Source organism: Bos grunniens, chromosome 10 (genome assembly GCF_055505025.1).
Source record: "Bos grunniens cultivar Pamir isolate PY7600 chromosome 10, Bosgru_T2T1.0, whole genome shotgun sequence".
Classification (NCBI taxonomy): Eukaryota; Metazoa; Chordata; class Mammalia; order Artiodactyla; family Bovidae; genus Bos; species Bos grunniens.
Window position 1 is genome coordinate 101,262,244 of NC_141174.1, and position 26,400 is coordinate 101,288,643.

General features: G+C 47.1%; 1 protein-coding gene across 4 annotated transcripts in view; it reads right to left on the reverse strand.

Moving 5' to 3' along the window:
* Nucleotides 1-26,400, reverse strand: part of MCC (MCC regulator of Wnt signaling pathway) — a 424,575-nt gene that overhangs the window by 44,508 nt on the left and 353,667 nt on the right. For all 4 annotated transcript variants that reach the window (XM_086323343.1, XM_086323344.1, XM_086323345.1 and 1 more), the window contains 5 exons: nt 13,035-13,181; nt 12,022-12,111; nt 10,458-10,606; nt 5,721-5,861; nt 2,871-2,974 (listed from right to left, as the gene is read on the reverse strand). In XM_086323343.1, coding sequence (XP_086179469.1) covers nt 2,871-2,974; nt 5,721-5,861; nt 10,458-10,606; nt 12,022-12,111; nt 13,035-13,181 — 631 coding nt within the window. The remainder of the gene's footprint in view (nt 1-2,870; nt 2,975-5,720; nt 5,862-10,457; nt 10,607-12,021; nt 12,112-13,034; nt 13,182-26,400) is intronic.

Below are 26,400 nucleotides of genomic sequence, written 5' to 3' on the forward strand. Positions count from 1 at the left end.
CTCAGAATGGTCAAGAATCCACCTGCCAATGGAGGAGACACAGGTTCAGTCCCTGGTCTGGAAGATCCCACAGGCCACGTGGTAACTAAGTCCGTGCGCCACAACCACTGAGCCCGCGCTCTGGACCCCGGGAGCTGCGACTGCTGAAGCCTGCACGCCTAGAGACTGTGCTCCGCAAGGAGAGGAACCACCAAGAGAAGCCGACTCACCGCAACGAACAGTACCCCTGTTCTCCACAACTAGAGAGAGCCCAAGTGCAGCAACGAAGACCCAGCACAGCCAATAAATAGATAAAAAAAAAAAAAAAAAAAAAGACCTTGGAAATTCAGTTCAGTTCAGTTGCTCAGTCATGTTCAACTCTTTGCAATCCCATGGACCACAGCATGCCAGGCCTCCCTGTCCATCACCAACTCCCAGAGTTTACTCAAATTCATGCCCATTGTGTCAGTGATGCCATCCAACCATCCATCCTCTGTTGTCCCTGTCTCCCGCCTTCAATATTTGCCAGCATCAGGGTCTTTTCAAATGAGACAGCTCTTCGCATCAGGTGGCCAAAGTAGTGGAATTTCAGCTTCAGCATCAGTCCTTCCAATGAACACCCAGGACTGATCTCCTTTAGGATGGACTGGTTGGATCTCCTTGCAGTCCAAGGGACTCAAGAGTCTTCTCCAACACCACAGTTCAAAAGCATCAATTTTTGGTGCTCGGCGTTTTTTATAGTCCAAATCTCACATCCATACACGACTACTAGAAAAACCATAGCCTTGACTAGAAGGAACTTTGTTGGCAAAGTGATGTCTCTGCTTTTTAAGATGCTGTCTAGGTTGGGCATAACTTTTCTTCCAAGGAGTAAGCGTCTGTTAATTCCATGGCTGCAATCACCATCTGCAATGATTTTGGAGCCCCCCAAAATAAAGTCAGCCACTGTTTCCACTGGGACCGGATGCCATAATCTTCGTTTTCTGAATGTTGAGCTTTAAGCCAACTTTTTTCACTCTCCTCTTTCACCTTCATCAAGAGGCTCTTTAGCTCTTCTTCACTTTCTGCCATAAGGGTGGTGTCATCTGCATATCTCAGGTTATTGATCTTTCTCCCGGCAATCTTGATTTCAGCTTGTGCTTCATCCAGACCAGTGTTTCTCATGAAGTACTCTGCATATAAATTAAATAAACAGGGAGACAAGATACAGCCTTGACATACTCCTTTTCCTATTTGGAACCAGTCTGTTGTTCCATGTCCAGTTTTAACTGTTGCTTCCTGACCTGCATACAGATTTCTCAAGAGGCAAGTCAGGTGGTCTGGTTCCCATCTCTTGAAGAATTTTCCACAGTTTATTGTGATCCACACAGTCAAAGGCTTTGGCATAGTCAATAAAGCAGTAGTAGATGTTTTTCTGGAACTCTCTTGCTTTTTTGATGATCCAGTGGATGTTGGCAATTTGATCTCTGGTTCCTCTGCCTTTTCTAAAACCAGCTGGAACATCTAGAAGTTCACGATTCATGTATTGCTGAAGCCTGGCTTGGAGAATTTTGAGCATTACTTTACTAGCATATGAAATGAATGCAATTGTGCGGTAGTTTGAGCATTCTTTGGCATTGCCTTTCTTAGGGATTGGAATGAAAACTGACCTTTTCAGTCCTGTGGCCACTGCTGAGTTTTCCAAATTTGCTGGCATATTGAGTGCAGCACTTTCACAGCATCATCTTTTAGGGTTTGAAATAGCTCAACTGGGATTCCATCAGGTCTTATTAAAAGAAAAAAAAGAAAAGCTAAAGCCTGGGCAGGGAGGGAGGAGCTGGCAAGGAGGATGGGAGATGCACTCAGGAGGTACCCTGATGCGAGCTTCTTTGCAAGGTGTGTCCTGGAAGGACAGCCTTAACATGGGCTCACAGCCTAGGAGGAAAAGGATGACGGGTGGCCTGCTCGCCAGCCTGTGCAGAGTGCCCACCTTTGACTCTCGAGTCATCTGGTCACTTGCTGTGGTTCACTTGCTGTGGTTTCTCGGGAGAAGTTGCTGTGGTCAAGTGTAGGCTGAGGGAGCCAGGAGGCCCCAGGACTGGGGGCCTCTGTCACTGAACCTCTGTTTCCTTCCAAACACTGTTTCCACTGTTATTGTCCCCATGTTATGTCAAGGCCCACAGTCATAGTCAAGGGTGAAGTTTTGGCAAATGATGGTAACTAGGATGCCCTGCATGTGTTTTTTTCAGTTCATAGCCCTTCTAGTTACTCAGCACTGGGGCACAGTAGTCGGGGGCGGTGTGGGTCTGGAGGGACAAATGATGCCGACCCTGGGGGATGCATGACCCCTGCAGTGGAGGACGGGCAGGGAGGGCAGGTGGGCAGCAGGCCCCCGGGGTTGGCATTGGTGAAGCTGAAGATAACAAGGTGTGAAATGTTCCTCTGCATTTCTATGTCACCTGGAGAGCAGGTAGGGGGAACCCATGTTCCTTTGAATCCAAAGGAACAAACCTGGAGAAAATGCAGTGCCAGATGAGGCAAAGGCCTTGTGGGCAGCACAGGGACCCTCAGGCACCAGCACTGCAGGGAGGCTGTGGGAGAGCTGGTCCCTTTCAGGGCGAATCTGGGCCTCCTGCCCCATCTGGTCCTAGAGTCGGCCTGGGAGAGTATGTTTCCCGAGACGGCCTGTTTGTTTTAACTTGTCTGTAATGCTGTTTCCACTTCAGTTCCTGCTGCATTCAACATAAACAATTTACTCGCTCAGTCATGAGGAAAAAATGAAAAACACACTTGACAAGTGAATTTCATGTTGTTGGGAGGCGTGCCAATGCCAACAGCCGAGACGGGGGGTAGGAGACCAGAAGAGGTGGGGGGACGAGGAGCAGGGGCTGCAGGAACCCAGCCACACTTACCAGGGGACGACCCCACACCGGCCGCCCGGAACTGCCCCAGGATGAGGCTCTGCTCGCTCTCGGCCAGAGCCAGGAGGAGTTCATAGGCTTCGATGCACTGCTCGCTGAAAGAGAAGCACATGGCGTCATCAGCTAGGGCTGAGAACTGCGAGTCCCCTGCGGTGCAGTGCGAGCCCTGCCTCTCAGCCTCCCTGCCCAGGTGGCAAGGACACGCCCACAGGCACTCATGGACAGAGTCAGGGGCTCGCTCTGCTTTGAGGCCCCCTCCCTGCCCTGCTTTAAAACAAAACAAAACAAAACAAAACTTTAGACTATGATCTAGAAAAATACAAGGGAAGCAATGAAGATGAGAGAGGCAAGTCTGCTGCTCCTTTGATGATCAGCTTGAAGGGAAAGGTGAAGCGCTCACAGCCTCTGGGTGCGCCCCGCCCACCTGGATCGCCACACCTCCTGTAATCCCCTTCCGCCTGGTTCCAGCTGGTTTGTGTGACTGAGAGAGTAAGGCAAAAGTGATGGGTCATCACATCCGAGGTTGGTTATTAAAGAACGGATGATTTCCATCTTGGTCTTTCTCTCTCTTTCCTCCTTTCCCTTTTCCTCTTGAATCATCCTTTTCAGAGGAGGCCAGCTGCCACGTCTTGAAGACCCTTGAGCAGCCCTATGGAGCAGCCCGTGTGGTTAGGAACTAAGGCGCCAGCCAATCTCCAGTGAAGGACCGAGGATTCTACCCGAAGCCTTTCGAAGCAGATCTGCCAGCCCCAATTAAGCTGACGCAGCTCTGGCTGAGAGCTTGACCAAAAACTCAAGAGACCCAGAGCCAGAACCTCCTAGACAAATCACTCCCAGATTCCTGACCCCAGAAGCTTTGACATAATAAACAGTTATACGATAATAGGGAATTCATATAGCAGCCCAGAAAGGGGCTGTTTTAACTGAGACCTGCCTATTCAATAGAGTGGCCGCTAGCCACATGTGGATATTTAAATGAAAAAGAACTTAAGGTAAATAAATGAACATTCAGTCTCTCTGCAGCAGTGGGCATATTTCATACGTTTAACAGCCATGTGCGGCTAGCAGTTGCTGCACTGGATAACACAGAGAACAGCTCCATCATCATAGAAAGTTTTGCCAGAGGCTTGTAAAGCTGCGTCATGAAACACTCACAAAATCTCTGACAAGAGCTGGAGTGTGGAGCGCTCTCTTCGGGTACACCAGACAGAGGATCAAACAGTGACCTCTGGAAAGCCACTGCTGCCCGTGGCCCCATAGGGACCCATGTCTGCACTGGATGGAGTGTGTGTATCATGCTTGAGTCATCCTGGCCAAATGCCTGCAGTAGTGAGAATCACCCCCAAGCAAAGAATTGATGAGCTTCTCCAAGCTGAGCAGGGGAAATGTGGCTTTACTCAACACTTAGTCAACAGACTTTTTTTTTTCTTGTCTTTACTTTCAAGTTCCTTTACTAAGAGACAGGAAAGAGAGTCCAATGACTGCCTGTGGGTGCTGGCAGCTCCCCTTCTCAAGGGCAGTTGATCTTTCAAGTTAGAGATGCTGGGACGTTGCTTCTTCTGTACAGATGAAAGGGAGACTGAGGGTGCAGGAGAGCCTGTTTCAAGAGTAGTCACAGACGATCATCTGTTTGCTTTGGTGTGTCTGTAAACTAACAGGATTGCTCTCTAGCTTTGGTCTCCTGTATTTTGGTTTGATATATATATATATATATTTTTTTTTTTTTTGAAGAAGCAATGTTTCTTAAAACAATACTGAATTCTCTGAGAGGATGCCAAGAGTAAGATACAATCACTACTCTGGGACTTTGGTAAATATGCCTAAGTGGTGACACTGATAAGTCTATGAAAACAATAATAAAGCTGAGTTTTGTAGCTATTAAACAAGTAGTAATTTAAAAATAGATAAATTCCAAAGCTGAAAAAAAGTGGTACCACTTGCTCATCAATGAATGAATCACATTCATTTAAACTGGTTTTTTTTAATGGGAAAAAAACTGGCAGCATGCCTGAAGAGACATGAAAATATTCATATCCTTTGATCTATAATTCCTGCTCCAGGGATTTTATCTCAAGGAAAATACAAGAATGACAGTTTTTGTATTAATTTATTCACCATAGAATTATTTTCAATATCAAGAGTCTGCAAGAGTCTAAATATCTTTTAGAGAAATGAGTAATAATACCATATAAACTTGATGGAAGGGATACAGTCAGTCAAAATAAATGGAGACTTTTAAGCAATAATATTACAGTTTAACAAACTGAAGGAAGAGAATGAATTAGATTTACCACAATGTAGAATATAATATGAATATAAATAAAGTCTGGAAGAACAAGAAGTGAACTTGTAACACAAAAATTGATGTTTTGAGTGATGTTGTTTAATCACTAAGTCGTGTCTGATTCTGTAGCCCACCAGGCTCCTCTGTGCATGGGATTTCCCAGGAAGAATACTGGAGTGGGTTGCCATTTCCTCCTCCAAGGGATCTTTCCAACCCAGGGATCGAGCCCCCATCTCCTGCATTGGCAGGCGGATTCTTTACCACTGCCAAAGGGAAGACTTGGAGTGATATTACTTACATGAAATAATATTTCAGTTGAATTGCTAACAGAAACATACCTGTTTTACTAATACCACACTCATTATCCTTATTTTCTTAATTGCTCCCAGGCTGCTAACTGATTTTTAATATTTATCACACCCTAGCATTTGCTGGTCCAGTTCTCTAGTCACATTTTCTAAAACGCGGTTTTCTACTTTCATGCAGAAGCTTGCTATGGATGCCCTTCTCAATGAAAGTGGCCCCTCGCCTGCCCGCCCGCCTGCCCAACTTCCTACCTGTACTGCAGGGCCAGCCTCAACGCGGTGGCATTGGATTCGTACTTCCCCACCAGCATGCTCATCCTCTCGGCATTGCTCTTGCACTCTTCCAGAGTTATGGTCAGAAGGTCATTTTGGGATTTGAGGTGTTCGATACGGCTACAAAGGAAGGAAAATCACATTCACAGTTTTACACTAGGATTATAATGCGTTGCCAAGATTTTAGTCATCCACTCTAGATTCTGGCCAAAATGCACGTTAGGATATGAGCTCATTAGATGTTTTAGCAAATGCAACTGATGAGAAGTAATAAAGCAAGCAACTCAAAGCTGAAGAATCATTAAATTCTGTGTGAATTAGAAATAAAAATTGCTCCCTGGTTATTTCCAACCAGTCATGGATGAGCCATTTGCCAGGTAAAGTGCTAGGCTTGGGAGATACACCATGGTAAGCAGCCCTAACCTTCATGAGAGTTAAGACTCAGATGTTCCAATGAACCACCCTCCACCCTCCACAGGGACAAATGAAAAGCAACCCTTACAATAAGAGCTACTATTTGTTAAGCCCTTGCTCAGTAACTCTCCCAATAGCCCTTTGAATTAAGTAGTATTATCTCCATTTCTCAGAGGAGGCACAGAAATGTTAATCCTTGGGCTCTGAACCAGGCAGTTTGACCCCAAATCCTTGACTCAGAATGCTCACTACAGAGCAGGAGCAAAGGATGAATCAATGAGTGAAAAAGAAACTGCACTTAAGGGGTACCTGAGTGGCAACTGCAGAGTGTATCCAAAGCTCTTTCCAGCTTGGACAGTCCCCTAACTGCCTACTACTGGCAGGATAATCAGTGGATAAGAATAAGTTTTATAAAAATCAGAACTGTAAACTCAAGGCCAAAGAGTTTATGGCAAAGTCAGAAAGCAGATTAGGAAAGCCGAAGCCTTCAGCCCCTGTTTTCTGTCCCAGGACGCTGATGCTCTGGATGCAATGATTCATTCCCCACAGGACATGGCCATCTGCAGTACTCAGATCACCAAGTCTTAAAGAGACATAAGGTTTCACACACACAAAATGTTAAGAGCTTGGAAGCCATCTGCTTTGAGGATCAATCTTAGGACCACGCATCTTAGCACATATAACTAAGACCGTTGCGTGGCTTTGGCAACAACAAGGTCGATTCAATGTAAGGTGTTACGGGATACAGTTTTCTGTCTCTGTTCACATGACGGCCTCTTCAGAGACTTCCCACCCTCTCATTTACTTCTTGACTTGCTCCAGTTACATTCAGTCCCTACTAATTACATGAAACCAAACCTCCATGTGGTCAATTCTATCTCAGACAGCACCCCTGTATCGATGGCTCCTACCTTTTAAAACATTCTCCTTCATTTGGGTCACGACAGGTGTCTACTGGTTTTCTCCCTGCCGAAAGGTCGTTATTTCTCCTGTCTCCTCTGCTGGCTCCCTCTTCTCTATATAATTTGTGACAGTTGACATTCCCTTAGGACTCAGTCCTAGGTCCACTCCTCTATCAATGCTCTCTTCTGAGGGTGATTTTATCCCAAGACTTTCACAGGCATTTATGTTCCCATGGCTCCCAGATTCTTAGCTCATACCTCTCTTGTAAGTGCCAGTCTCACATATCCAGGGTTTCACACAGACACTTCAAGTTTAACATGGGATTCTTGACTTTCCTCTAACCATAACCTCCTCCATCTTCCCCATCTCAGTAAATGCCACCACCATACACCCGACAACAGAGGTAAGATATCTGCGAGTCTTGAAACCGCCCCTTATTTTATACATCTGTGGATTTTTATCACCACACATACAGTGACCCCTTCAAACTGCCTCTACTTGGCCGTGCTCGTTCACTGCAGAACTGGCTCAGTTTCCACCCCTGCCCACCCCTTGCCATTCTGCACATCTGAGTGAACTTTTAAAATTTAAATCAAATCTGTTCTTCCCCTACATAAAACACCTTAACAACTTCCAACGGCACTTGGTCTATTACCTCAAATTCCATAGCCCACCCAGCCCTGACTACTTCAGCACCTTGTCTCACGGGGCGCATCCTTTCACTCATTCTGTCTCAGTTCCATTGGGATTGGGGGAGTTCAGACTTCATACCAGCCACTTCCCAGCCTTGAAGTTGGTGAGTTGGCCCTTAAGACTCTTCCTGGTTTGTCACATGGCTGTTCCTTTCCCGCCTGAAAAATCTCAATTGCTATTTCCCCCCTTCAGAGATGCCTTCCCTGTCTTCGTACTTAAAATCAAGGCTACCTTTTATTTCGTCACAGTGTCATATTTACTTGGAGCTTTCTCATGTTCTAATTGGTCTGTTTTTGCTTAACTTCCTTAACAGGATATAACTCCATGAAATCTTGTCTGTTTTACTTTCTTTGGCACCCAAATAGCCCAGTATATAGTAGGTGCTTAATATCTGCATGCTGCGTGCTAAGCTGCTTCAGTCGTGTCTGACTCTGTACAACTCTGTGGACTGTAGCCCCCCAGGCTCCTCTGTCCGTGGGATTTTCCAGGCAAGAATACTGGAGTGGGTTGCCATTTCTTCCTCCAGGGGACCTTCCCGAGCCAGGGATCGAACCTTCGTGTCTTAAGTCTCCTGCATTGGCAGCCAGGTTCTTTACCACTAGCGCCACCTGAGAAGCCCAAAAAGCAACAATACTTTTGAGCAGTATTTTGAGTAGTGGCAGAGGCATGACCCACCCCATGCCTGTGCCACACACACACAAACACAAGTTAAAGGCTGTCATACTTTCAGAGTGTGATAGGACTACAACTTTGAGATAGGTAGTTAAATAAAAGATATCAGAACATACTGGTAGATAATTTACAAGCACTCCCATGTTCTAGCAGTAGCTGTGATAATACAGAAAACAATGGAGAAGAGGTGGACAGACAGGGGTTGACCAGCTGGACTATTTAATAGCTCTGGACTTGAGGCAAGTCATTCAATGTCAAAACGTTTGCTTTCTAATTTGCAAAATGGGACTATTCTGCCCTCCCAAGTTGAGGATTTAGGGTTGTCTGTGAGTTTTTGGAAAGCTGTTACACTCCATAACAGTGTGAGCTACATGCACCAAATAGTTCCCCCTTCTTTGGTCTCTCTTAGGTGCATATAACTGAAGAGAAAGGACCCCCCCCCCACCCCACTCCAATTCAACCACAGAACAGGCTTGATAAATCCCAGAATCTGCTGAGAGGAGATCCTCCTACACAGAGGGCCCCTGAAGGCATCTGACTTCACTAAATTGCAAAGGGCATATCTGATTCAATTTTTAAGCACTCCCCTGCCTGTGACACTGAGAGCACTGCTTGTTTACTGCTACAAGGTAATCAGCAGGATTGTCACTCTTAACTATTTTGGATTTAATAAGGAAACCATTTAATTTCAAGATTTAAATGACCTAGATTGCCACGTTTCCTTGGTTCTCAAGTACTATATTAAACAGCTTCAAATCAGGGAGGACTAACAGGATAATTCAATTTATTCAGGTTTGCCATACACAAGGGGAATGGCATGAAGCAATGGTTGAGGGGGGGAAATGGCATCCATGTTTCTTACGGGTTGGTTCACAAGCCTCTCCAGTTCTTAGTAGGTAACCCCTGAAGACGGCTGGGTGAGGGCAGCTGCCGCATGCTCGGCCACCATTCAGCCACTGTGGGGCCAGGTCTGAGTCACAGCAGTCACCACAGCTTGGCCCTGCTCCTTCTCTTCTGCTTTTTTAACAACCCACTTTCATTGCTGGGATGACATACAAGCCAGTCTTTGCCAAAGAGGCAGGAGGACAAACTCAAATCACCTCCGTCATAAGATCTGGAAAGAACCCATAAAACTGGGCACACAGTTAAATTATTCTAATCAGGACAGTTAGACCTACTTAGAAAATCTGAACTAAGTAGGATAGGATATAGGGATGGGAGGATGTACACATTTGTGAAAAGCATAAATACGATGAGGCAACCCTTGAATGGAGCAGGGAGGGTTAGACTAGCATGCCTGGTCCACCCCAGGAATGTCTCAGTAGCTCTGGCCTGCATGCTAGGGAGCCATCTTGCCATCCTGACCTACTTGTCATTCCATATGGACTGCTCCTTAGTTTGTTAGGGCCAGTGCACAAGGAAAAGCGGGAGGGGGAATTCCCTGGTGGCACAGTGGGTAAGAACCCGCCCGCCAATGCAGGGGACATGGGGTCGATCCTTGGTCTCGGAAGATCCCACATGCTGCAGGGCAGTGAAGTCCGCATGTCATAACTCCTGAGCTCGTGTACTGTGGCTACTGAAGCCCAGAAAAGCCACCGTAATAAGAGGCTTGGGCACCGAAACTAGGGGTTGCAACTAGAGAAAGCCCGAGGGCAATACAAAGACCCAGCACAGCCAGAAATAAGTAGATAAACAAATATAGCAGCGTGTTAAAACAGAAAGAAGACAGAGCCCCTGGTTCATAAATTATTTAAAGAATTTAAAACAGTGCAACTAACACTTAAAACAGTGACAGCAGAGCAGTAAAGCGAGTGTGGGATCCTTCTAAGCATGAGGCCCTGTGCATTTGATGACAGGTCACAGGGGCCCACAGAGCCGGCCCTCCTGTGATGAGCAGGGTGGTGGAAACTCGCACCTGCCAGCTTGACAGCATCACCTTAAGCCCTAATGCATCAGCCAGCCTCAACGGATCTTTGGGATGGGACTGGGGTTTCCCCTCAACACCACCACCGAATACACAGGATTCCTCCTTACCTGTTCAGCCGCTCCGTTTCCACCTCAAACTCTCTAATCTTGCTTTCCGAGATGGCAGATCCATGGGAGTAGAGAGTCTGGAAGATTTCCTGAATGTTGGAGCAGTCCTGAAGAGAGTGGGCCAGGTGCTCTGCCACGCTGCTGGACACCTGAACAGGTGAGCATTAATTCCTCTCTGGACAAAGCCACTTCCGGGATGCTGGGCCCCGGGCCCTTGCTTCCTAATTTAAACCGTTCAGTTTTAAACAGTTTAAAGCTGATGTTCCTTGAGAATTGGGCACCCAATGACATAGCTACCCAGATATTTTTCAGTTTGTATAATATAATCCTAGTATAAAAAGTTAACTACTGTGAACGCAGTACACAAAACAGGGTCAAAATGCAACTGCATCCTCTAAGCTGTGTCCTCAGCAGCAGGCATGAAAGATCCTGAGCCTTGGGACCTAAAATTTGGTATATTAAATAGAGTTTGGACATCCTTTCTCCTTCCTAAACCCCCTGCCACCCTCAATACTTGTCTCCTGTAGCTAAGGTGAACATCCCATTCCTTCACTTTCATAATTCAGCTTTGGCATGGAAGCTGGGTGCCTGCAATTTCTGCCCAGTGCAAAATTCTAAAATAGGGCCTTAAAAGTTCTGTTTCTGTTTTTCCCCATCCCTGAGGGTCAAACCAGTCAATCTTAAGGAAAATCAACCCTGAACAGTTGTTGGAAGGACTGATGCTGAAGCTCCAATATTTTGGTCATCTGAGGCAAAAAGGCGACTCATTGGAAAAGTCCCTGATACTGGGAAAGATTGAGGGCAGGAGGAGAAGAGGGCATCAGAGGATGAGATAGCTGGATGGCATCACTGATGCAATGGACATGAACTCGGGCAAACTTTGGGAGATGGTGAGGGACAGGGAGGCCTGGCTGCTGAAGTCCATGGGGTTACAACAATCGGACACGACTGGGCGACTGAGCAACATTAACAAGGATCAAATAACTGGATTTTCCAGCCTCACGCCCAAATCCTCAAAGACAACCCCAGGGAACTGAAATTATTCTCTTTTCACTATACATCAGTTCACAGCCCCAGGGTATTCGGCATTCTACAAAAGAAAACTCCAGAACTGAGCTGGAAGGTTCCGGTCTGTCCCAGCATCGGCTGTACTTCAAAGGCAGCGATCCTGCTCAGTGGAGAGCACCTTCCCTTTCAAGAGGGACGTGCGAATAATCAAGTTCTCTTAGAGCTTCCTGACTCACTCGGTCTCTGGGGAAGCAGGGTGATATAAAGCAAGTATTTCAAGACTTTGATCTGTATTGCCAGTAACAAGACCTCAATCATTTCTTTCTGAATGGTTTCAACTAGAGAAACAAAAAGCTCCCTTTAAAGCTGAAGGGGTAATTCACTACCGGCGAACCACTAAGCATTTTAACCTGACCCTTTGGAAGGAAATCAAGTATGATTTCCTATTACAATCACCCGGTTTATTGGAGGGCCCCAGGGCAGTGCTTCTGTCGTGGACGAGCCATTGTGTAGTTCTCCTATGTGACATGTCCCTTTGCAACTCATAAACACTCACCCCGATGCTGCTGATCTCTGAGCCTAGGACTGGCCGATCAGATGACGAAGATTCAGACCTGGTCTTGGAGAGCTTCACCCTCTCGGCGATCTTAACAAACAAAACAAAACAAATGATTGAAAAACAACACACGCCACTCCCCATATAAACTACTGAGACTGTGTTTATACAGGGCTACTCTTGAACCTTGGCAACTAAGCCATCAGTTCTTAAAAACGACTCACGTGTCTGATTTTTCTGCCACTTGCTTATTAACTCATGGTTTTTCAGCGTTAGTACCACTGACATTTTGAGTTGGACATTCTTTGCTGTGGGGGACTGTTCTGTGCACTATGAGCACCTTGGCTTCTAGCCACAGTACTCCAGGTGTGACCATCGAAAAGGTGTCCACATAGCCAAATAGCCCTTGGGACAAAAATCACTTCTGGCTGAGGAGCACTGGTGAGACTTCATAAACTTGACGGCTGACAACCAACCTTGTTGCAGAGACTGGCGGGGCTACCAGGAAGAGGATATGTAATCGTGTCAGCAGTCTCTCTGGGGTGGACTCAGCATAGGAAGGGGGTCGGGGGCTGTGGCTGAGAATGGAGGGGCTACTTCTCACAGCTGCTAGGCCTGCCCATCATTGTCATCTATTTGTCTGCTGGCAGGGCTGTCGGTTCCGGGAGCAGGTAGATCATTGGTTCATTACTCAGGGTTCCCCTCCTGGGCTGAACCATGATCCTCAAGAACAACTCTCTACCCACCTTGTGACAAAACATCTCACTCTCCACAATGACCTGTCAGCTGGGACAGGCTCTGGCCCGCTGATTAATGAGAGCTGGCATCCAGGTTGCAGCCGAGAGACTTAAAACTATTAGTGGGTTATCTCTTCCTGCAGCTCCAGCACGGGAGGCCTACGCAGGACCCTGGGAGGCCCCTCAGGGCCCGCTGAGCTAATTGCATGCTGGCACAGCGGCCCTGCTGCACAAAGGCTGGGGCTGCCCGATAACGGCCGTGTCCCCGGAGCTCACCTTGGCGATGGGGATGTCATTGCTGCTGCTGCTCGTGCTCAGTTCTCCGGTGCTGGGGTTAACGGGGCGGTTGGCGGAAGTCAGGCGGCCAGGGCTGGAGGGGCCCGTGGCCTGCACGCTCTGCAGGCGAGTTTGAAGCTCTCGAACCTGAAATGACAACACCTTCAGACATGGCGGCAGGCTCCCCCGGCCCAAAGAGCAGAAGGGCCAGTGTGGGGGAGGACAAAGCTTTCATTTACACGAAGAAACCAGCTTCCCTGAAAACCGAAGTCAGCTGAGTCTACACAAAGGGCACTGATGTTCTTAACTGGATCTGCCACGGGCTGGCCAGCATCTGCGCTTCACAAGCTGGAGGGGGACATGTTTTCTATGGTGCTGGAAGCTTCCAGCACAAGGAGAAGGGCCATCTTTAAGGGATGTTCGCTCACTCAGTACACATGGCACAAGAAATGGAACCCAGGATGAAATTTGTACTTGCATGGAGTTCAGAGGACAGAGATCATTTCAAGCACATGCTCATGCTATAAACATCAATCCAGGGTGGGTGTGCAGGAAGCAGGAAAGAGGAAGAAGGTGACTCCACCTGAAGTCACTGCGGAACTGTCTTTGAGCACAGCCTCCCAGGTGGACAGGGCTGTAATGGACGAGATGAGTGAGGCAGTGGCTGAGGGGCTGGAGTGGGGAGACCGGCTTGGATGACAGGCTGTGTCTGAAGAATGGCAAATTATTAATATGCACAGGGTAGGACAGAGACCTGCTGTGGGAAGGAGGAGAGGCTATGGCGATGAGAGGGAGTTGGTACCCATGGCTTTTTCCCAAGGGACTTTGAGATGGGATTATCCCGGGGACAGAAGGAAGGAATACCTAATTAGCCCTTCAGTGTGGAGCGACCCAGAGCCCCCTCAATTACATTTAGAACACACATCTACCTGCACAGAATTTAAATGTCCCAACTCTGTTTCTCTATGGTTATGGCTCACTGACATCCAAAGGGAGAAATGCTCCAAGCAAGTGAAGATGATTATTAGAAACTGGTCTTTCCGATGACCTGGATCACAGTTTGATCACTGTATATGGTGTCAGTCTTAAAGGGCACACTGACCGCAGCACCCAAGGGCCCTTACACGTGGGCACCAGACCCTACTGGGAAGAATCAGCACCAGGACATCTAAACCTGGGTTTCCCAACCTATCAGTGCACCAGAATGTTCCAGAGGGTTTGTTAAGACACAGAGCCCAGGCCCCACCGCAGATTCTGATCAGCAGGTGGAGACCACACCTAGGAGTCTGCGTGTCCAACAAGCGCCCAGGCAACGCCGGTGCACCCGGCTGACGGCAGTGACCGGTGGGCGGCCAAGGCCTCACGGCACTTGACATCTCAGAGACCACGGAGCAGAGCCGCCCGGCTGCCAGCCCTGAGGCCTTCCAGGCAAACCGCTGTCTAAAAGCGACTGGAGAGCTTTTCATCTTTAATATCTTGGATGTCTCCACCCTGCTAAATTGGGAACCAAAAGTAATTGAAATTTCAATAATTCATCAGCATACGAGAAGCCAAGATAGGAAAACTCCCTCGGAGCAAATTGCATTCAATGGTGAAACAGCTGAAAAGTGCCCAATAGCTGGCTCTGTGGTGGCGTCCAATAACTGCGGGTTAACAGAAATGTGCATCGTCCCCATAAAGAACCACACCCAGGGCTGCCCTCAAAGCTGTCTAAACACCAGAAAAACACACGCTGTCAAAGTCAAGTGGGACTGCTGCTGAGAGATTACAGGGCTCATTGTGGGATGGTCCTGATCAACTGTGCCTCTCTGTGCCCGCGGCCGAGGGCAGGACGCATTTCTCCATCAGGCCAGCTTCCTGGCACCGGGAAAACCACCGGCGGGTTTCAGGTTCTACCGCTGTGAAAGTCTGATGAGGTCCTGAATAAGCAACAGTGTTACCACCACTGCTGAATCTAAAGAGTATCTGGAGTGAAGTGAAAGTTGGTCAGCTGTGTCCAACTTTTTGTGACCCCATGGACTATACAGTCCATGGAATTAATTCTCCAGGCCAGAATACTGGAGTGGGTAGCCTTTCCCTTCTCCAGGGGATCTTCCCAACCCAGGGACTGAACCCAGGTCTTCTGCATTGCAGGCGGATTCTTTACCAGCTGAGCCACAAAGGAATCCCAAGAATTCTGGAGTGGGTAGCCTATCCCTTTCCCCAGGGGATCTTCCTGATCCAGGAATCGAACTGGGGTCTCCTGCATTGCAGGCGGATTCTTTACTAACTGAACTATCAGGGAAGCCCTAAGAGTGTCTGAATCCCTCCCCAAACAATCAGTGGTCTGGGGTTCCAGGAATCCCAACTGGTCCACTTATCTCTCTTCTTAAAACGTAAAGCATGGCCCTGGGCATTTTATAAAAACATCATTAAAACGACTCAAGTTATAAAAAATGTTTCTTCTTCTAATCACTAAAGTCAACATGTCTATTGTGGAAAATTTAAATGACAGTGGAAAATGAAGACAAAAAAAGTACCCATGTTCTTTCTCACTCTACAGAGACCATAGCGTCTGGTCATTTTCCATGGTGTGTTTGTGCGTGGGCATGCACACCTCAAATTCTGAGTCTAAATACTTATTTTCATATTAAAAGCTTTGGGCTAAGAGAATGTCTTTGAAAACTAAAGGATGATAAACATGTTTATTTTGGCCTATGCTTTATTACTTAATGATAATTGTTAGGCAGTGAAAAATATCCAGCTGAAGGGAGTGGAGTGAGCCTTCATGGAAGTTAGTTGAGTTAAAAAGCCCTTTTTCCTTTCTTGCTTGGGAAGTGGGATCTTAATTTAGATGAATACATGTTTCTTTGGAAGGAATGATGCTAAAGCTGAAACTCCAGTACTTTGGCCACCTCATGCGAAGAGTTGACTCATTGGAAAAGACTCTGATGCTGGGAGGGATTGGGGGCAGGAGGAGAAGGGGATGACAGAGGATAAGATGGCTGGATGGCATCACTGACTCGATGGACATGAGTTTGAGTGAACTCCGGGAGATGGTGATGGACAGGGAGGCCTGGAGTGCTGCGATTCATGGGGTCACAAAGAGTCGGACATGACTGAGCGACTGAACTAAACTGAACTGAACAGAAATGAAGGTTAAAACCAATCTGCTGACTGTGAGCTTAGGTAAGGCTTGGGAGAGGGGAGAGACACAGCTATTAGCATCCTTGCTTTTGTTCTTACCCACTGCAGTAAGTTGAATTGTGTACCTTACCCAAAAGACACATCCAAGTTCTAAATCCCCAGTCAATGAATGGGACCTTATTTTGAAATATGGTTTCTGTAGATGTAATTACATCAAGGATCTCAAGATGAGACCCTCCTGGAATTGGGGCAGGCCCTAAGTCTACTTATAAGAAAAAAGAGAGGGAGATTTGAGACACAGAAACACAGAGAAGGCCGTGTACAGATGGAGGCAGAGTGGCCACAAATTAGAGGACACCGGGGGAGCTACTAGAAGCCGGAAGAGGTGAGACAGGATTCTCCTCCACAGCCCATGGAGGAAGTGCAGCCTCGCCAACACCGTGATTTTGCAGACTCCAGAATGGTGAGAGAATGCGTTGTTGTTGTTTTATGTCACCAAGTTTGAGGTCATTACCTAATATACTCATCTTTCACTGAAGATATTTCATTAAAGAAAATATATTTCTCTCAATGAAATACGTGCCTTGCAGTTGGGGATAGCCAGAAATCAAAGCACATCTAAGCTAGGAACTGATAGATGTGCCGATACCCTTATAGCCTTTCCCACTGGAGTTCTTCAACATCAGACAATGGAACATGATTTCAGTGGCCATTTCCCTGCTTCTTCTAGAGTGAGTATGTAGCCAGGTTGCTTCTAGAGGCCCAGAAGAGGAGTGTGTCTGTCATGTCCCCTGGAATCCTGATGGAGTGTGAAGGGGACAGTCTTGTGTCTCAGGGGCTCAGAGTCTAGCCAGACTTCTCGTGATGTGGGCTCCGAGAAGGGACACTGACAAGAAGTGTCAGCACGTGAAAGAAGCATTACTCTGCCTCCCAGAGTGGGAAACACTGGCCTTCAATCTTGAAGGTTGAGGAGCTGTTTAACAAGCGAATAAAGAGGAAAACAGCTCTGACAGGCTCAAGGAAGGAAATGACAATAAAATGCCAGCCCTCCGCTTCTCTTAACGCTCAATGACTTCCCGAAGAGCGAAAAGGGCTTCATAAGATCATCTGATGAGAGAAGAGAATGGACTGGAATGAGGAAGAGAAAGGAAGTGAGTCAAAGCTGCATGTGAGATCAATGATGAGGGCTCAAACACTGTCAGTGAAGCGGGAGCAAAAATGGCTAGCACTCCCCAGAGCACCATCCAACAGAACTTCCTTTCCCGTAGTAATGGGTGTGTTCTCTAGCTTCACTGTCTGCTAAGGTGGCCATAAGCCACATGAAATGTGCCTACTGTTCCCAAGGAACTTTATTTTTAATTGTATTCTATTTTAATTAAACTCCAAGTTAAATAGTCGTGCGTGGTGAGTAGTTACTGTATTGGTCAATGCAGTTCTAGAACAATTTAAGAAAGGATAAAGATAGACAAGCTTGTGGCTGGAATGACTCTGCGTATCACGGTACTTGGCAAAATGGTGAAAACATAAGAAGAAGCTGAGTTTTCAGAGATAAACAAGATGCCAACTTTGGACATACTGCATTTGAGGAAACCATCAGGCGTGTGAAGGATTTCAGTCAATGGTAGAAATGTGATCTGAGAGAAAGGGATCAGAACTGGGCTTCTGCGTGTGGATAAGGTATAAGTGTGGAGGTGGCCGGAGAGAGGCCACACAGCTGGTTGGATTGAAGGCTCAACTGTGGACACGAAGGTACTAAGAAAGGTGTGTTTGCGAACTGCAGTTGAGGATGAAAAAAGAGGCGGCTTCCATCTGATGGCTTTTGTCTGTCTTAGAGTTAAGGTGCTCTGATAGGAGAGAGGGAGGGGATAGTAGCTGTCAAAAAAGAGAAAGGAAGGTGACCTATAACCCAAAGAGCGAGAAAGAGAAGGCAAGGAGAAACGCTTACACAGCACACTGCAGACTTAGCTCTTTGATTTTAGACAGGAGACTGAGTCAATGCATTGTTTTCTTCAAACCCTGGAGACTTCATGAAAATGTCAGCAAGGAATAAAAGCTGTAACAGTGAAGAGAATGTGCTTGGGGCATTAGCAGAAAGAAGACTTGGGCGCATTCCTTAAAGGCAGAGTGCAAGGAAGAGTACTGATGAAAGACAGACTGGAAAAAGCCCAATTCCATCAACTGCACAAGGGGAGCTGTTGCACACAAGGTTGGTAGCTTAGATGTGGTCTTGGCAGGTACTAAAAGGACAAGAATGAGAAGCAGGGCTGCAAACAGGGGACGGGGGGTGTGACTATATACAGAACCAATGAAAATTTCCAGTGTATGACAGCTGTGGCTAAAGTAAACAGGCAGGCTTCCTATTAAGAGTGTATAGAAATGCGGCATAAAAAGGAACAGTGAGAAAGAAATTCACTGCCAGGGTTCAAAGACAGACAGTAAAATCTCCAGGTGCCAGAAATGAAGTGAAAAATAAGGTTAGAGAGGTAGGAGGGAGCTGGTGCTTCAGGCAGCTGGGGAGGGGTGAGCAGGGCGTGGAGTGAATGTGCCAGGACCCGGGGAGAGGACCCAGGACCGCGGCAGGTTAGGCCGCTGGAGCGGACGCTCCTGCATCCAGCTGGGAGGCTCCCTGCCAGGTCCCTCTGTGAACAGCGGACCGAGGGCACTGCCCAGGAAGCTGGAAGGCAGTCCAGGCTATGCGGGAGTCAAACCAGAGAAACCAGCACCTCAGCCTCGGGACCCAAGAGTGTGGGGTCCAGGCTTATTCTGGCTCCACATTGTGTGTACCGCCCCCCGATCCTGGGAACTGCTCCCTGGTGGCTCGGTGGTGAAGGTCCCATCAACAAAGGAGGAGACGAAGCTTCCATCCCTGGGTTGGGAAGATCCCCTGGAGAAGGAAATGGCAACCCACTCCAGTATCCTTGCCTGGAGAATCCCATGGACAGAGGAGCTGGGTGAGCGACCGTCCATAGGGTCACAAAAGAGCTGGACACGACTTAGTGACTAAACAACAACAACAAATCTTGACAGTGGAAACTGGTCTGGATTTTGCCAGACCACTCTCCTCCCCAGAAATCTAACTGGTAAACTCCCCAATATCATCAGGGAACTGGGAGAGACTTAAGCCTCCCACAACGGTGCCCAGGACCGTGGAGCTGACTGACATGGAAGAATGGCGTCAGGGACAGGAGGATGAGACAAGACAGGCTAAATCAGGAGACGGACCCAACAGAGACAAGATCAGAATAAAGCAACCTGTAAACCACAGCACAATAAACACCTTTAGGGCCTGTAAAGAGATAAAAGGAGTAATTTTTGTACAGAATAGGAAATTGTGAAATAAAAATAGGCAGATATCAAGCAAGAATAGGCAGATGAAAAAGAAAAACCCATGGAAAATATAGTCAATGAAGTGAAATCAGGTTAAGCTCTAGACTGGGAAGAGTGGAAAAGAGTGTTTTTCAATAAAATTGGAAAGAGAAATAGTGAACAGGAACACAGCACAAAGAATTCAGAACATACCATGGGCAGCTAAATAGACATAAAAATGCAAGTGTCATTGAGAGGCTCCAACCCACTTCCAAAAGAGTTCCAGAGGACAGGAACACAGGAAATGACAGAGAAACAATATTCGAAAAGAAAAGAAGTGAGTTTTCCAGATGTAGTCCTGAGACTTTAGTATCATGTCAGGTGCTAGATAGCTGTGGAAGTTTTCAGATATGTCTGCAAATGCTTTGATAGTCCCTCCATCAAAAAGTGGACTCCAGGATTTCCCTTGTGGTACAGTAGATGCGAATCTGCCTGCCAGTAGCGGGGACATGGGTTTGATCCCTGGTCTGGGAAGATTCTACATGCGGGAGCAACTAAGCCCGCGGGCCGCAACTGCCGAGCCCACAAATGAGGGCCCGCGCTCTGGAGCGAAGAGCGGCTCCCACTTGCCACAGCCAGACGAAGCCCAAGTGCAGCAACAAAGACCCAGGGCAACCAAAAACAACTCCAGTTGCCCTCTCCTTGCACACGCCTGGCCTGAGCCGGCATCTGATCAACAGATAGTTGTGCCAGTGATGCCACGTAACTTCCAAGGGTAGGTTAGAAAAGGCAATACAATTCGCCTACCTCTCTCGCCGGGTGCTGGCCCTTACTAGCCAAACATGCTGCTGTGAGGAAGCCCAGGGCACACAGAGAGGATGCTTGTGGGTGTTCTGACCAACAGTCCCTGCTGAGGTCCAGACAATGGTCAGCCTTCCCACCAGACAAAGGAAGCTTGCCTTCAAGATGACTGGCCACGGCCACCCTCTGACTGCAAGCACATCTGAGCCCAAGAGAGAACTGTCCACTGGAGGCCAGTCATCCCCAGAAACATGCAGATAGTCATAAACGATTGTTCTTTGGGGGCTCCATATTTGGGGTGGTTTGTTATGCAGCTGGTGCTAACCGGAAGAAGAGGATGACAAAAGTGCATATCTAGAAACACTGCACTGCAAATGTAGGTGGAAGGGAAAGGGTAAGGAGGGAATCTTGAAGCTGCCTGGTGGGAGCGACACCTTAAGCTCTGAGGGCGGGGATGTTGGTCTGCTTCACTCACTACTATATTCAACACGTGGAACAGTGTCTGACACAGTGTCAGCCTCAATACAATCTTGGATATTGCCAAATAAAACTGTCACCTGAAAACCCAAGACGTAGCTAGACTACTATAGCAGCCTGAGTAATGGCCCCCAAAGATGTCCACACCTAAATCCTGGAAATCTGTGAATAAATTACCTCACATGGCAGAAGGGAATTTGCAGGAATCATAGAAAAAGGCAAGGAAACTGAACCAAGAAGGAACACAGCCCTGATGCCTCACTGATTTTAGTGAGCAAGACACATTTCAGACATTTGACCTCCAGAACCGGAAGATAATATATCCGTGTCATCTTAGGTCACTGACTGTGGTAATCTGTCTCAGCGACAACAGGAAACTGTACACCTATCGTCAAGAGTGTGGGCAAAAAGAAAGACAATCTCAAAGATTAAGAATTAAGCCCCTATAGACCTTTGCTGAAAGAACTTCCCAAGGACACACAAGCTTTTCAGGAACAAGAAAACTAAATTGCAAAAAAGAATGTGATAAAGGGAAAAATGATAAGCACAAAAACTGTCAGGGATATAAGGGCTTTCCCAGTGGTGCAGTGGTAAAGAACGCGCCTGCCAAAGCAGGAGACACAAGAGACGGGGGTTTGATTCCTGGGTCAGGAAGATCCCCTGGAGTAGGAAATGGCAACCCACCCCAGTGTTCTTGCCTGGAGAACCCCATGGACAGAGGAGCCTGGGGGGCTACAGCCCACGGGGTCAGAAAGAGTGGGACATGGCTGAGTGACTAACACGTTCACTTTCAAGCACACGCACATGCCATGAGGTGCGTGTGGGGACTCTGCAACCTCACTCTTGGACATGTATCCAGAGAAATTCCCACACAGGACCAAAGAGGACACATGCGTGGCCTATGCCCCGGGGCACTGTTTGTGGTAGAGGGAGGTCTGGACGTTGGGCATGGTAAATGTGGTGGGGACACTACAAAATGTCAGGAGGCCATTAGATGTCATGCATACGTGGTACCATGGGCAGACCTTAAAGTCAGAAACAAAGAAAGAAATGTGCAGCACAACACAACGGACGGAAATGAACAACACAACACTGTGCATAAGGACGCACGTAAAATGAGGGAAAGAGAGTTGGGGAGAAAAGCAGTAAATAAAAGCGAGCCTTTTCAGGATCCATGTGTCTGCTTTAACAGAGGGATGTAATTAGCTTATCTCTGGGCCCTGCAGGCCAGATGAAAACAAACAAATGAAAGGAAGTAAATATAAAGCTAGGCACTCAGGGGCATAAGAGATTGCAGCAGCCAGATGTTGGTGAGGACGGAGAGTCGGGCTGGAGCTGTTGAGGCGTCACAGTGGTGGGTTTCCTGAAAGGGTGCAGGTCGCCGACAGGGAGGTGAGGGCAGCTGCAAGCAGGGCCAGCTGCTGGGCCTGTGCACCCCCAGGACGACTGCAGGGGCTCAGAGAGACGCCCAAGCCCTCTGACGGAGTCAGCTGAGAACGTGGGGCACAGATGAGTGACAGGCAGGAAGGAGAGGTGGCACTGGACTCCTGAGTAGGAGGAGAAGCATTGCTATTAGCCATAAAGGAACAAGTCTGTGTTCCGCTGATGGTATGGAGCACTGGTCACTGGGAAGCTGTAATTTCAGGCAATTAGGTTGTAATTCATAATTTTGCTGTGTAATGGAGCTGGTGGAGACAGATGATTTGTACACTGGAAATGGCTGAGAACCGCTGAGCTGGAAAAGTTCTACTGAATGAGCTTGAGGTGGTGAGCACGGGGGGCCTCAGAAAGCAGCCCCTTCGAGGCTCGGCTTGGGGCTGTGTTGGCAGAGAACCACTGTCTCCCACTGGAGATTTTATAAGACTTTTCTTTTTTGGAGCCCTCAAGCAAATGAGAAAGCAGACTTTACTTATAGAAAATATACACTTATTCCTACAAATGTGATTTGTTTCAGCAAAATAGTATTTTATTGTTCAGGGCAATTTTGAGTCAGCTGAATCAGAAGAGGAAGAAATTATAGAACATAAGGAGGAAAGCAAACTCAGCTGCATTTCTGTTCTCTGAAGGGTGATGGGTGTACCTCGTTCTTCTTTTGTCTGAAAGCCCACGAAGGAACCTGGACCGGATTATCTAAGTGGCTGCATTGGGGAAAAAGGTCAGTGCTTTGGCTGTCTCCCTAATTTCTGACCAGCTTTCAAACAAATGTTGTCAGCTACTTGCTTTACAGCCAAGAGCTTGCCTTTACACAGCTGGACTTCCTCACTGGAGTGGAGGCTGAAGGAGGGAGAAAGGGAGGGATAAGTCAACACTGGTACCCACAACTAAAAAAACTGCTTCACAATTTCCATGGCACAGTTTCCATGGCACAATTTCCAGGTGTGCACAGAGCCCATTTAGAAACTGTTTTCAAAGAAGACATGAGAAAACCAGAGTTTTGTGGGTTCTCTGCCATGGATCTCTCTTAAAACTTCCTCTAAGTACAGAAAAGAGGGGAGACAAGTTTTGCCAAAAATGTTCTGTCAGGCTCACATCAAGATAAATATGTGCACAGACAGCTTCTTGTCTATGAAACAAACTTGTTTTGTCTTCACTTAGTTTTGTTTTGGGATACCAGGGACACTGATGTGTCGTACCCTAAGGAGTCTGCCACCCACGTTATGTAAGAGAGGCTGCTTTACTTCCAGTCTGGGTAGAAGCAGGAGATGATATGGGGAAAAGCAGACAGAACATAGGAAAGGAGTCCAAACAATAGAAAAGTGAACGCTTCATCCCACTGCAAGGCTACCAGAGCCTAAGTTTTGATGCTGAGAGTTAATGTCAGGATAGACCAGGATCATTAAACTTCCGCAGGCCTCTCATGTCTAAGAAGGGTATAATCGTACCTCTCCTAGAATTATGGTGCAGGTTAAATGAGATGTGCATACATCATCACTCATCACTAGTAAATGCTCAAAACATATTCAGCATTATAATTCAGGCTCTACCATCCTGCTTTGCTTCAAAGGTATCTATTTTTAGTACAAGAGGGGTATGTTTAGTCTAAAAGCGGTCAAAGAATGTTAGTACTATCAGTATTATTAACAGGTTCTTAAAGATAAACAATCAAAATTGCACTGAAAAAAAAATGCATTGGTAGGTGGCACCTTGTAAAACTATTTTTCTTCAACAGATGAGCACGGGAAGTTCTCCCCCACCCCGGGCAATGCCTCCTTGCCTCTGCATTCCCAGGGATCCTGTGTCCTCCCAGATTCTAGAACACGCACAGCCCTCTCTGCAGCCCCTCTTACACTCATGTGACCTTGATGAGTAGAAGACAGGGGTGGGAACCATTCCTGTCTCGGATGCAGGGCTCCTCACCACCACACTGTGGCCCTTGGAGAAGCGGGTGAGGCATGAATAGAAAGTGCCAGAAAGGCTGTGGGGTGTCCTCTCTCTTTTCACTCCACCTATGGGGAGCGGGTAAAGATGTCTGGAGAGGCTTTCGGAACATACACAGCGGGTGACTGAAGGATACTGCCTTCCGCTTACTGTCTGGGTTCTGCTAGGATCACAGTGGGGAAGTGTGTGAGGGTCCTACAGCCCATTCATTGATTCATAGCTCATGGAAGGGCCCGAGCATCAATCCTTTGGAAGAGTTTCCCAGTGATGCTGTCACACATGTTCTGAGCCACTCCAGGATGGATGCATGAAACCGCCTGATTCTCTGGCACCTGCATTCCCGTCCAAGTCTACCTGGTATCACACTCGAAGCAAATCAATCACCAGGAACATTTACTGCTCAACACACGGCTCCTTCCTATTTCTCAGCCCCTCTCCGGTGAGGTGGAGCATCTGTTTAGCTCTGGTCCATGGGCTGTGAACAGAAGCATTCAGATGAGGAGGAGTCTGTTCAAGTGATGTTTTAGAGAACAGGCTACCATCACCCTGGGTTCCTAAGGGAACACACGGAACAGAGCTGTGTGCTCCTCTTCAGACCTGCACTGGATGTGCAGTGCAAGCAGGAAATAAGCTTCTCATTTGGGAGGCTACTTTGTTACCACTGTGTATCCTATCCTCTCCAGTCACTCAGAAAAGAGCCAGCTGGGACCCCCAAACTGAGGTGGAAGGAGAAGACTGGACCAGATCGCCTCCTCTCAGCTCAGGGTTGCTGTTTTGTTTTTTTAAATAAGTATTTTATGAATTTGAACTTAGCAAATATTGGCATCTTCTTCCTCATATAAAGAAACTCCTAAGAGGAAATAGAAAAGGTAAGATATGAACAAATTTCCATCAAGGACAAAACAGAATAACTGCTTCGGTGTGGATATCAAGTTATTAAGGCTGGGAGATGCCGATCACATTCCATAATTCATATTTTACTTTTTGTTTCTTCAATTTGAAAATTAAAGAAAAGTAGAAAGAAAATATATGACTCTTTTCATGGCCTAGGCTTAGCCTCTTAATATTTTAGTGTATTAGCTCCTCTTTTACTTCTATGTATCTATATATATTAAACAACACATAACTGTAAGAATACATCTGTTAGAAAAATAAACTACAGCACTGTCAAAGTGTTCAAGTTCCCTTTGATCCAGGTAGGTCCTTATCCCCTGCCCCTGCCCCCATAACGATTATGAAATTGATCTGCATTTGCTATAATCTAAATAAAATTCACAGTAAACATGAAGGACTATTTTGCAGTCCTGCATTTTCAATATCCAGACAAAAAAAGTATCACAGAGGGGGAGACAAAGTGGGAAGAGGTCACGTGAGATCTAAGGCCAAATAAGGCAAAACGGAGAGGAATCTTTATTTAACCTCTGAAAAGTGTCAACAATTTCACCTCCAGAAATATCTCCGCTGTTACTGATTTTTTCATTAAATATTCCAAAGTGACACTGATGTAGCCTACTGTGCTGTCCTTAGTTGCTCAGTCGTGTTTGACTCTTCGCGACCCTATGGACTGTAGCCCGCAGGGTCCTCTGTTCACGGGGATTCTCCAGGCAAGAATATTGAAGTGAGTTGCCATGCCCTCTGCCAGGGGATCTTCCCAACCCAGGGATCGAACCCAGGTCTCCTGCATTGCAGGTGAAATTTTTTACTGACTGAGCCACCAGGAAAGCCCCAACGTAGCCTACAATGGGAGATGCAGTGAATGGCCGTTTTGGAGGCAGACAAGGCTCTGGACACCTCAGCCTGACGCTTAAATCTTATCTCCCAGTAGGGGCGGGCAGCCTAATAATAAGTATATATTATAAATGAATTAATTAGTATAAAGAAGGATATAATAAAACACATGGTCAACTTTTAAGGTCATTAATCTTTCTCAGCAGGCTTTTTCATTTAATTTAGACTCCTCTCTCTCTAGCCCCCTTAAGCATGAACACTGATTGCCAAGTGCCCTTGGACATAACTTGGGTGAATACTGAAGGCGGATTCGACTGGGTGTTCAGAAGCAGCTCAGTAGTCAGAAACAGGCGCCAGAGGATCGGGAACCGGCGGCTCTAGGCGTGGGTCTCGGGCTCACACAGGAGGACGCTGAGTACAGCACGGGGATGAGGGCCACACCTGCGTGTGCACAGGGGCCCGAGCAGGGCTGTGCTGGACCGCCACACTCACAAGACTCCTTCTGCACGAGACTGACCACAGGGGTTCAGTGCAGCGCCACCCCTGCTGA